The sequence below is a fragment of the Propithecus coquereli genome, unplaced genomic scaffold (genome assembly GCF_000956105.1).
Source record: "Propithecus coquereli isolate 6110/MARCELLA unplaced genomic scaffold, Pcoq_1.0 Scaffold475, whole genome shotgun sequence".
Taxonomy (NCBI): Eukaryota; Metazoa; Chordata; class Mammalia; order Primates; family Indriidae; genus Propithecus; species Propithecus coquereli.
The window spans coordinates 364,923-377,771 of NW_012150563.1; the positions used below are offsets into that span (position 1 = coordinate 364,923).

General features: G+C 33.8%; 1 protein-coding gene across 1 annotated transcript in view; it reads left to right on the plus strand.

Annotated features, from left to right (window-relative positions):
• LOC105819183 (sodium/hydrogen exchanger 9B1-like) overlaps positions 1 to 12,849 on the plus strand; it is a 94,618-nt gene that overhangs the window by 68,743 nt on the left and 13,026 nt on the right. Inside the window, exon 7 of the mRNA XM_012655371.1 lies at positions 12,281 to 12,330. Coding sequence (XP_012510825.1) covers positions 12,281 to 12,330 — 50 coding nt within the window. The remainder of the gene's footprint in view (positions 1 to 12,280; positions 12,331 to 12,849) is intronic.

The window sequence follows — 12,849 nt, forward strand, 5'->3', positions numbered from 1 at the left end:
ATATTCTTGAGATTTATCCATGTTGAAACATGTAGTTCATTCCTTTTAATTGTGTAAGATTACGTTGTATGACATGACCAGAGTTTATTTACGTTACAACAAACAGCATTTTATTTGTCTCATTTTGCACAAATGTGAGTTTATCTAGAATAGTTACCTCAGCTATGTTTATTTTTAGTTTTGATGGGTACTGCCAAAATGCCTTCAACACAGCCACACTACTTTGCCCTGTCACCAACAGGGCATAAAGAGTACCTGTTGTTCTTTCAAATCCTTGCAAATCCTTGATATTATCAAATTTTATGATTTTTTCCAATCTAGTGAATTAAAAAATGGTTTCTCTTTGCTGCTTTAATTTGCATTTCTATGATTATTGATGAGCTTGAGTAACTTTTATATATGTTGTCCTGTTTTCCTTATCCGTGGCTAGCCTGTTCACATCCTTTGTCCATTTTTCTATTGAGTTATTATTCTCTTCCTTATTAATTATATCTGTTATATGTATTGAAAATATCTTGTCCCAGTATATCACTAGATAATTAACTTTGTGGTGATTTTTTTCAATCTAAAAGGTATATTTTATTATTTCCGACAGATAGAGGGGCTAATACATAAAACCATTCACTTGACCTTAAAAATCAAAAAGGAAAATAAAAGGGAGAAGAAAGCAGAATATAGTGGTTTTGAATATTAAAGTATTTTTTATTTTAATAATTGAATTTATCAAAATTTCTCTTTATGTTTAATGCCTTTGTATTTGTCATTCAAAAGGCCCTTTTTACCCCATAGTCGCAAATATATTCTTCTATATTTTATTCTTATTACTTTTACTTTTAAGCTCAGTTTTTAACATTTAGATCTTAAAAACTTAGAATTTATTATGTGTAAAAATGTAGCTATATTCTTTTCTACATGAGTAGGTAGTTGTCTCATCACCATTTATGGAAGATTTCTTTCTTTCCCCACTGATTTGAATTGTCAATTTTATCATGTAACAAATTCCATAGATTTTTTCTACAATTTGTATTTTGTTTTCTTCTAATCTATTTTGTCTATTTATATGTCACTATTTCACAGTTTTAACTATTTTGCCTTTACAGAAACAGTGTCTTCTTTTGTTTAAGCTGACTTGGTCTTTCATTCTAAGCTCTTATTCTTCCAAATGAATCTTACAATCAACTAGTCAAGTTCAGTGAAAAATTCTGAGAGGATTTTGATTGTTATAGCACTGAAATTAATTTGGGGGAGAGATAACATCTTTACAATATTGAGGCTTTTAATCCACAAATGTGAACTATCTAATTATTCAGATGTTGTCTTAAGGACAATATTTATTTATAATTTTTGGAAAGGTGTAGACTATCTTCATAGTTTTGTCCGTAGGTATTTTGTGTTTTTCATTGATGTAGATCAAAATTTTTCTGTTTTCTAATTAGTTTTTGCAGATGTATAAAAAAACTATTGATTTTTTAAATCACTTTTATTGAGGTTTTTCATACAATAAAATGAGCACCCACTTTTAGTGTATCTTTCAATGAGTTTTCACAAATTTATATTGGTAACCACAATTGTAACCACAGTGGAGATGTAGGACATTTTCATTGTGTCCCTAAATTCTCCTGTGTTCCATCCCACTTTATGGAATGCTGGCCCTGGGCAACCTATGATATTAATATCTTCTGTAACAATAGATTAGATTTTTCTATAGAGTTTTTTAAATAAATGTAATTATATAGTGTGTGCTCTTTTGTTTCTGGGTTCTTTTGGTCAGCAAGATGTTTCTGAGGTACATCCATGTCATGACTAGACGTTCCTTCCATTTTATTGCTGAGTATTATTTCATTGCATGGACAACTTTTTTCCATTTGGGGCTATTACAAATAAAGATGTATGAAGATTTACATTCAACTCTTGTGTGGAAATATCTAGGAAATATCTAGGCATAGAATTGCTGGGTCATATGGTGACAGAATGTTTAATTTTATTAAGAAAATAAAAAACAAAAAAAATTGCCCATTTTCTAAGATGTAGTATTTTATATTCCCCCCCAAAATATATGAAATTTCAGGGCACCCACATCCTCTCCAGTACTTGGTGGTGTGTCTATTTAATTTTAGCATTTTTATTGGTTGTGTAGTGGTATCATATTGTGCTTTTGATTTGCATTTCCCTGTTAACTACCGACATTAAGCATCTTTTCTTTTGCTAAAACTATTCGTACATTTTCTTTAACAAAGTGTCAGTTCAAATCTTTTGCCAATTTTTAAAATTGAGTTGTTCATCTTCATATTGAATTTTAAGTTATTTTTATATTCTGGACTAAGTCTTTTGTCCAAAATATGTATTGTGATTTTTTTCTTCAAGTGTGTGACCTGTATTTCTTCCTTCCCTTCCTTCCTTTTTTCTTTCTTTCTTTCCTTCCTTCCTTCTTTCTTTCTGGCTGAAACAACAAAAATTTATTTCTCACTTTGTGGAGGTTGGAAGGCCAAAATCAAGGTGTCAGTTAGATACAGTTTCTCCTGAGGTCTCTCTCCTTGGCTTGCAGATGGCCACCTTCTCACTGTGTTGTCATATGGCCTTTCCTCTGTTTGTAGGCATCCTTAGTGTGTTTTTCTTTTCTTACAATGACACAAGCCCTGTTGAATTAAAGCCCTACCTTTTATGACCTCATTTAATTTTAATTACTTCTTTGAAGGCTCTGTCTCCAGATAGAGTCCACATTGAAGATTAGAGCTTCAACATATGAATTTGTGGGGCTGGGAACACAGTTCACTCCATAACAATTCCCAACCCAGGAAACTTTTTCTTCCTGTCTTCTCTAACAGTTTTCCTTTTCTTTCTTCTATCTCTTAGATATAGGAATAATTTAGGGCTTAGTATTAGGCCCTCTTTTTTTCTCAATCTGACCCCAGTTCTTCTTTTACATTCTAATGATTTCAATTTTGTCTACAAGCCATTGGCTGCTGTGTTTCTTTAACTACAAAAGAAGAAAAACAAATTCTCCAAATGGAAACATCACATCAAAGGATCATATCTCATTGAGGCCGGGGGTGTATGTAGAACCTTCTCCAAGGTGACACTCTGGTCCAGTCCTCAAGAACCAAAAATGCTCATCTGGAATTGTGTTAGTGTTTCATTTTACATCCCATTACACAATAACAATTAGCATTTTTTGAGTATTTACTATGTGTCTGGCATTCTTCCACGAGCTTAACAAATGTTAATTCATCTTTGTAAACCTCATGATAATTTTATCCTCGTATTATTCTAATTTTACACAGTAGAAAACTTAGCTATAGGATGATGAAATAAATTGCTTAAGGTCACACAGCTTGTGACTATAGTTATCTTGTAGGCTCACTCCAGGGCTCATACTCCCAACCATGTGCTAAGACTGTGATTATGTATATAACACTTATTTATGATACAAGTGACATTTCAAGTCAGGATAAGAAAGTTTTAGTCAAAAAGTATATTATAATAAATAGAATATGACTTGTGAAAAATTAAGATATTCTCAGATTTTTTTCTTCCTTTCCCTGTGCCCAAAGTCATGATATTCTTTTATATTATCTTCTAGAAATTTTACTTTTTTACCTTTCACATTTAAATCCACAGTCTACCTTAAATTAATGTTTGTGTTTGGTGTGAGGTAGGATCAAGTTTTTTTCTTTTTTTGATTATAAATATCCAATTGACCTAACACCATTGATTTAAAAGATCATTCTTCCTACTTCCACTGTTCTATCATGCCACCTTTGTCATAAATCAAGTTTCCATATATGTATCGGTCTGTTTCTGGGCGCTATTTTTACCCAAAGTTATATTTATCTATCTTCTGCCTTAATTACTATAGCGTTATAATGTCTTGACAGCTTGTAAAATTGTCACTTTTATAATCTTCTTCAAAAGTGTCTTTGCAATTAATAGTCCTTAATATTTCCATATAAATTTAGAATCAATTTGTCAATTTCCACCAAAAAATATTTTGATTGAAATTATATTGAATGTATGATTTCAACTGAATGTAAAATTATATTGAATTTATAATGATCATACTCAATTGAAGTATAATCAATACATTTACAATATTGATCTATTCAATCTGTGCTCATGGTCTGCCTGTCCCTCCATTTATTTAGATTTCTCTAACTTTCCTTAATTGGGTTTTTTTGTCTCTGTAGAGGTCTTTCCTATATTTAATTACACTTATTCCTAGATATTTGATAGCTTTTAATGCTATTATCAATAGTACCTTTAAGTTTTTTATTTTATCATTATTTCTTGCTAGTGTTTAGAATATAGGTTATTAATTTTCTTTATTACTTTTGTTTCCAGTGCTATCCTCACTTGTGCTATACTCAGTAATTCAAATAATTTATCTTTAAGTTGCTTTGGATTTTCTATGTGAACAACCATGTCATCAATGGATAATGACAGCTTTAATGCTTCTTTTCCAATATGCATACCATCTATTTATTTTTCTTTCCTTACGGCACCAGTTCAATATAATGATTAGAAGTGGTGACAGCAGGCATCTTTGATAGTAGTCTTGGTGATAGCAGTCTTTGGTGACAGTCTTGATCCTATATTTGTCATAAGTTTTTTGTAGCTGCCCTTTAAGGGATTAAGGAAGTTCCCCTCTCTTCTTAATTTGCTGAAAGTTTTTATCATGAATGGATGTAGAATTTTATCAAATAATTGTTTTGCTTCTACTGAGATGATGGTATGAATTTTCTACTTTATTCTATTGTAGTGAATTACCTTGATTTTCTAATGTAAGCCAAAATTTCACTCATAAAATAAACCAGATTTGGTCATCATCCTTATAATTTTCAACTTTCCTATACCATTTTGTTTTAGACACATATATCTTACTAATAACTCAGAGCAAGTTTTTTTTAATCTAGTCAAAGAGGCTCTGTCTTAAAATAGGTCCATCCAACCTATTCATGATAGGTCAATTTGGACTTAATTTTCCTTTATTTCATTTTTAAAATATTATATATTCTTATGAATTTTATTCTTTTTACTTTTCCTACTTTTTGTTAGATTAACAGCATTTTCCTCATTCCACTTTTATTTATTCTTTTAATATTTAGAAACTAGAAACTCATTCTCCTAGTGATTACCCATAATTTTGGAAAATATATATCTAAATTTAAAGCATGTTCTCACTTTACTCCCTTATATATTTCCCCCTTAGTTGATTGACATATCTGAAATTTTAGTCCAAGAATATTTTAAAGATTTTTTTATAAATAACATTTTTCTAAATTTAGCAATGTTTTGCTGCTCATCATTGTTTCTTATAATAATAATCATTATAACAGTAGCAAATATTTATATAGTGCTTGCCATATGCCAGGTACTCGGTGAAGTATGTGATAATTATTAACTTATTTAATCCTCACAACAGCCCTGTAAAGTAGATTCTATTATATCCCCATTTTTTCATATAAACAGAGGCAAAGAGATGCTACATGGTTTTCTTAAGGTCAGACAACTAATAAGTGGTAAAACTGAGATTTGAATCCAAAATTCTGGCTTGGCCTATAGCCTCTATTCTTAGTGTCTACACTATTCTTTCTATATCCTTTGCTTTGGGGTCTCCTTTTGTACTAAATTTTCTTGACGATGAATTGATATTCTAGTTCTTTTAATACTGATCAGTGTATAGTAAACTTTCTCTTTGAATATCTGAAAATAGCTTTTGTTAGGCTTAGAACTGAATTGTAGTTTCAAAATTATTTTCCCTCAATACTTTGAAGCTATCACTGTTATCTCTTTCCATTAATTTTGCCCATGAGAAATCTGTTATCAAACTAATTTTTTAATTGCTTTTTTAGGTAACCTATTTCTTTCAATTTGGAAGCTTGGTTTTCTGAATTTTTCTGATAGATTGTTTCTTGCTACACAATGTACGTTTTTTGGACAAGCAACATCAGTATCACCTAAAGCATGTTGAAAATGCAGAATCTTGGGCCCCACCTCAGACCTTTTGAATCAGAACCTGCCATTTAACAAGATCCTTATGTAATTTGCACATTAAAATTTGGAAAGAATAGTCTCAGATCTTTTTTCTTAGTGAAATTTTTCAGACATGTAGAATAGTAGAGAGAATAATAGAATGAGTACCCAAATATTCTTAACTCAGACCGAACAGTTCCTATAGAAACTTAAAATATATTACAGACACAATGCTATTTCACCCTATACTCTTCAATATGTATCTCTAAAATGTAGGGCATTTTTCTAACTAAATTAACAATAATTCCTTAATATATTTAGGTGGGTCTTTTTACAATTTGCTCTGCTTAATACTTGGAGGGATCTTTCAGTCAGAGGACTGTTATTTCTACTTTTTTCCAGCTCTTGGATATATTTTTTAGCATATTTTTCTTCCCCAATCCCCTTTATTAACTACCTCTTCCATGCCTATTAAATTTTCCTTTATACGTTTCATTTGCTCATCCTTTTACAGTACATACTAGAAAATTCTCTCTGCTCAATACTCCAGCTTATTAACTCACTCTTCAGCTATGTTCATATCATCTACTTATTTAAATTTTGGCAATTGATTGCCAAATTTCTAAAAACTATAGTTAAAATTTTATGGATAGATACAGTATATTTTCATAATTCTAAGGATATTTATAGTTATTCTAAAGTCATGTTCTGGTTGCCCTCTTTCTGATATGCCACTTTCCTCAGATTTTTCCATTTAATGAACAAGGTCCCTCAATTTGAAATGTTGGCTTTCCCAGAATATCTGGTGATACTTTAATGGGTGCTTGTTTTTGTAGTTGGACTTCCTAGTAACTTGTGATTGCTATCTACACTATTGTCTTCTTGCAGAGCATAGGCTAGTTGTGCTACCAAGCAAGGCACCTAGGTGCCCTAGAAGCAAAAACTGAGATTTGGATTCTTATGAAAGTTATCATTGAGGGAACGCTCAGTAGAAACCTATGAGTGAAGGAAGCTAAATGGGACTGGGAGAAAAGCCAGTGGTTCCCAAACTTTGCTACACATTAAAATCATGTGGGGTGATTTTAAAAGTCTCAGCACTCAGAGGAGTGACATCAGCAAGATGGAAGAATAGGAAGATCTACGAACTCCTTCACTCACAGAGAAATCAACTTAGTAACAATATATGGACCATGTTGCTTTTGTAAGAACTCCAGAAACTGCTTGAGAGATTACAGCATCCCAGGCAAGCACAAGGCCAAGAAGAGACATATTGGAGCAGTTAGGAAATTCTGGTGCACTTAACTACCATACCTCATTTACCTCCCTGCACAGCTCAGAGAGAATAGGAGAAAAAACCCAGTTCCCAGTTTCTCCTTTGGGAGGGAAAGAAAAGGGTGGAACATGTCACCTATGTTCTGGCTTTTTGAGGGATGTCTAATGGACTGGTTTCTGTCTCACTGACTAAGAGCACTGATAAGAAAGGAAGTAGTATACTTTGAATGCCTGAATCCCACGGAGAACAAAGGTGAGTCCTGCAGGCTATTACAGCATCAAAGAGATTACAGTACCATGGAGGTACACCATGGGAACTTCTGGGTAGATGAAGTTGAATCTCTTTAGCTGAGAGATAAACATAAGGCAAAGAAAATGCTTCCCCAGAAAATTTTGAGAGGCTCCCAGAAGTTCTAGCTGGGCCAACTGGTGAAAATCTTCTACACAAAGACAGTCTATAAAGACTGGTAGAGGTAGCTGTTTTTCAAAATGGCCAGATTTCAAAAAAAGATAAAAAGCATACAAAGAAAAAGGGATTCATGGCTCAATCAAAAGAACAAAATTAATCTCCAGAAACCAACCCAAAATAAATGGAAATGTATGAATTATCCAACAATGAATTCAAAATAATCATCATAAAGGTATTCATTGAGCAAAAAGAACACACACAGACAACTAAACAAAAGCAGGAGAAGGCTGCATGAACAAAATGAGAATATCAAAAAAAGAGAAACTATAAAGAAGAACCATACAGAAACTTGGGAGCTGAAGAATACAATAGCTAAATTGAAAGATTCACTAGAGGGATCAACAGTAGACTGGAGCAAACAGAAGAATTAGTGAACTTGAAGACAGATTATTTGAAATTAGTAAGCCAGAGGAGAAAAAAAATGAAGAAAAATAAATAAAGCCTAAGGGACTTATGGGATGACATAAACATGTATTAGAAGGTACAGGATATATACATAGACCTAATGGAATAGAATAGACAGCCCAGAAATAAATCCTAATATGTATGAATAAATAATTTTTGACAAGGGTGCCAAAACCACACAATGGAAACAGTATAGTCTCTTCTGTAAACAGTAGTGGGAAAACTGGATATCCACAGGCAAATGAATGAAGATGAGAGAGAGCTTTGGGACATTAAATTTGGCAATGATTTATGGAATATGATGCCAAAGGCACAGGCAACAAAAGCAAGTATAGTCAAATTAAACTACATTAAACTTAAAAACTTCTGAACAGCAAAGGAAACAGAGTGAACAGGCAATTCTTGGAATGGGAGAAAAGAATGAAAACCATATATCTGATAAGCAGTTAATATCTAAAATATATAAAGAATTCCTAAAACTCAATAACAAAATACCTTCAAACACCCTAAATAAAAAATGGGCAAAGAACTTGAATAGACATTTCTGCAAAGAAGATATACAAATGACCAAGATGTGCAACATCTATAATCATTAGAAAAACACAAATCAAAACCACAATAAGATATCACCACATACCCATTAGAATGGTTGCTATCAAAAAAACAAAATAATAAATGTTGATGAGGATGTGGAGAAACTGTAACCCTTGTGCACTTCTGGTGGGAATGTAAAATGGTGTAGACAGTATGGAAAACAGTTTGGAGATTTCTTAAAAACTAAAAGTAGAATTACCATATGATCAAGAAATCCTACTTCAGGGTATATGTATCAAAAGAATTGAAAGCAAGATCTTGAAGAGATATTTGCACACTAATGTTCATTACAGCATTAGTCAGAATAGCCAACAGGTAGAAGGAGCACAAATGTCCATCAACAGTTGAATGCATAAAGAAAATATGGTATGAACATACAATGGAATATTAGTTAGCCATAAAAAAGAAGGAATCCTGTTATATATACAACATGGATAAACCTCGAGGACATTATACTGATTGAAATAGCCAGAGACAGAAAGACAAATATTGTATGATTTCCCTGATGTGAAGTATTTACAGTAGTCAAGTTCATAGAAACAGAAAGTAGAATGGTAGCTGCCAGGGACGGGGGAGAGGTGGAAAAAGGGAACTATTATTCCATGTATATAGAGTTTCAGTTTTGCAAGATGAAAATGTTCTAGAGATCTGTTATACAAATATGTGAATATAGGTAGCACTACTGAACGGTACACTTAATGGTTAAAAGGGTAAATTTCATATTATGGTTTTTAACCACAATTATTTAAAAAGATTCCTCTGCACTCAGGTGACACTCCATATTAGTTAAATCAGAATGTCCCAGAATGGGAGCCAGGCATCAGTATTTTTAAAGGTCCCCAAGTACATGGCAGGCAACCTCTAAGATCACTTCCAGTGATCCTTGCTTTCTGATATTTATACTTTTGTGTAAAACCCCCTGCTCAAATGTAGGCTGGACTTACTGACTTGCTTCTAATGAACAGAATACAACAGAATTGATGAGATGTCACTTCCAAGATTAGGTTACAGAAGACTGTGGCTTCTATCTTGCATGTTCTCTCTCACATTCTCTTTGATCATATCCATGTCCTGTGGCAGGCCAGTGGAGAAGCCCCTATGGGAAGAAACTCAAGCCTGCCAACAGCTATGTGAGTAAACTTGGAAATAGATCTTCTTCCACCCACCTCATGAGAGATTTTGAGTCAGAAGCATACAGCTACGTCATACTCAGATTCCTGACCCAAAGAAGTCAAGAGATAATAATTATTTGTTGTTTTACGCTATGTTGGGAATTATTTGTTAAGTAAAAAAAGAAAAATAGTATGGAACAGAGAAGACCTCATTATAGCCAAAGCAATCTTAAGTAAAAAGAACAAACTGGGAGGTATCAGTCTACCAGACTTCAAGCTGTACTACCAGGCTATAGTAACTAAAACAGCATGGTACTGGCACAAGAACAGAGACATAGACCTTTGGAACAGGACTGAGAATCCAGAGATGAAACCGTATGGTAATCTAATCTTTGTCAAAACAGACAAAAATATACAGTGGGGAAAATAATCTCTTTTCAATAAATGGTTCTGGGAAAACTGGATAGCTACATGCAGAAGATTGAAACTAGATCCCCACCTCTCACCTCTCACAAAAATCAATTCAAGATGGATAACAGACTTAAACCTAAGGCATGAAACCTTAATAATTCTAGAAGAAGATGTTGGGAAGACTCTTTCAGACATCGGCCTAGGCAAGGAATTTTTGAAGAAGACCCCCAAAGCAATCAAAGCAGCAACAAAAATAAATAAATGGGATCTGATCAAATTAAAAAGTTTTTGCACAGCCAAGGAAACTATCATTAGAGTGAATAGACAGCCTACAGAATGGGAGAAAATATTTGCTCTCTACACATCCGATAAAGGGCTGATAAGAAGAATCTATCTAGAACTTAAAAAAATCAACAAGAAAAAATCAAACAACCCCATCAATAATGGGCAAAGGAAATGAACAGAAACTTTTCAAAAGAAGACAGAATAATGGCCAGCAAACATATAAAAAAATGCTCAACATCTCTAATCATTAGAGAAATGCAAATCAAAACCACAATGAGATATCACCTAACTCCAGTGAGACTGGCCTCTATCAAAAAATCCCAAAACAACAAATGCTGGCGAGGATGTGGAGAGACAGGAACACTCTTACACTGCTGGTGGGACTGCAAATTAGTGCAACCTCTATGGAAAAGAATTTGGAGAGACCTCAAAGAGCTAAAAATAGAAATACCATTCGATCCAGCAATAGCACTATTAGGCATCTACCCAAAAGAGCAAAAGACATTCTATAATAAAGACATCTGCACCCGAATGTTTATGGCAGCACAATTCACTATTGCAAGGATGTGGAAACAACCCAAGTGCCTGTCAATTCATGAGTGGATTATTAAAATTTGGTATATGTATACAATGGAATATTACTCAATTATAAGAAATGACAGTGATCTAGCACCTCTTATATTTTCCTGGATTGAACTTGAGCCCATTATCCGAAGTGTGGTATCACAAGATCGGAAGAATGGGCTCCACATGTACTTGCCATCAAATTGGCACTGACTGATCAACACTATGGTGCTCACATGGTAGTAATATTCTCCAAGGATTAGGGGGTTGGGGGGGGTGAACTCACAACTAATGGACGCGGGGAGCATTGTAGAGGGGAAGGGCATGCCTCTAATCCTCGCTTGAGTGAAGCAAAGACATAAAATGTAATCAAAATGTTTGTGCCCTCATAATATCCTGAAATAAAAATTAAAAAAAAAACACAAATCACAAAAAAAATATGGCACATGAAGTGAAAGAGAGGGAAGGTTTGGGGGAATACTATGCATTTTGACTGCTAATTTAACTTCTTATGAGTTCAAAAACAGTCTGAGGGTTAGAGAATTGTGATTACAGAAGATGCATGACAAAAATGGTTTTCCAGCAAAAAAAAAAAAGAAAAGAAAGAAAACAAAAGAAAAAGAAAAAGAAAACACCAGGGGATTCCAATGTGCAGCAAAGTTCAGGAACCACTGAACTAGACAAATACATGGTTTTGGAGAAGTCTGGTCTTTTCATGATTGCGCAGGGAAATATGGAGTATAAACTGCACCACAGAGGTTGTATAGCCAGAGGCAAATAAGCTAAACTCTTAGACGCATCAGTCAGTCATTGGAAGAAGCTTTCTGGAGGAAGGGTAGAAGGGGGCAAAATCTGCCTAGCGTCACGGGTCCTTAAACTTGTCAGCAGCACAAGGATCCTAGTAACTTTCAGGTGTGTATAGTTAGCAGCCTACAAGCAGCAGCTGGATGATGTCTTCGCTGGCCTGGTAAATGAAATCTATGGGAGTACCAAGAGCATCTTTATGCAGGGTATACTTCAGCTTTTATAAAGTAAATGTAGACGAGATGAGGCAAAGTTCTGGATGAGACATGCCAGCAGAAGGTATTCTGGACAGGAGTTTCCCCATTCTCATGGGTGTCATCAACCACCCCAGAAATTTTCTCATTTGCTTTTGTAACTTAGGTGCCCACACTCATTGTTTTTTTCTTTTGGGCAGATACCTCTATTCCTTTTCTACTTACTCAAGAGGCAGGAATTATGTGGAAGGTATATTTGTCTGGCCATTCTTACAGTGATACTCCAAATAATCAAACATTTGTTTTCCCCAGAAGTCTCTCCTGCTTCTAGCATCTGTCATTTCTCAGCTTGGAGCACCTTTAGAAGTACACCACATCTTTTGTAGCAATCTCTACTTAGATGCATTTTTGGCTTCTGGTTTTGTTTTTAAATTCTATATTGTCTCTTATCTTCCTGGGATACATTTAGTTTCTTGTCCATTGAGGAATCCCCTTTTGTTTTCTAGTTAGGCTATGGATTTTCCTATTACTTTTACATCTTCATTTCAAAGGATTTAGGGATGGAGGGAGAGGAGCAATCTGTGCTCAGCCCAACATTTTGAACTACATCTCTATAAAATTTTAGACAGCACTAAAAGTGCTGAAAAGTTTTATTACCATTAAATGGCATTCACTCAAATTTGAAATTGTTATAAACATTAATGTATTTGTTGTAAAGTTTATAATAAAACACTATTTGATTAAAAAAAGTTTTAAAATTGGTTTTCAA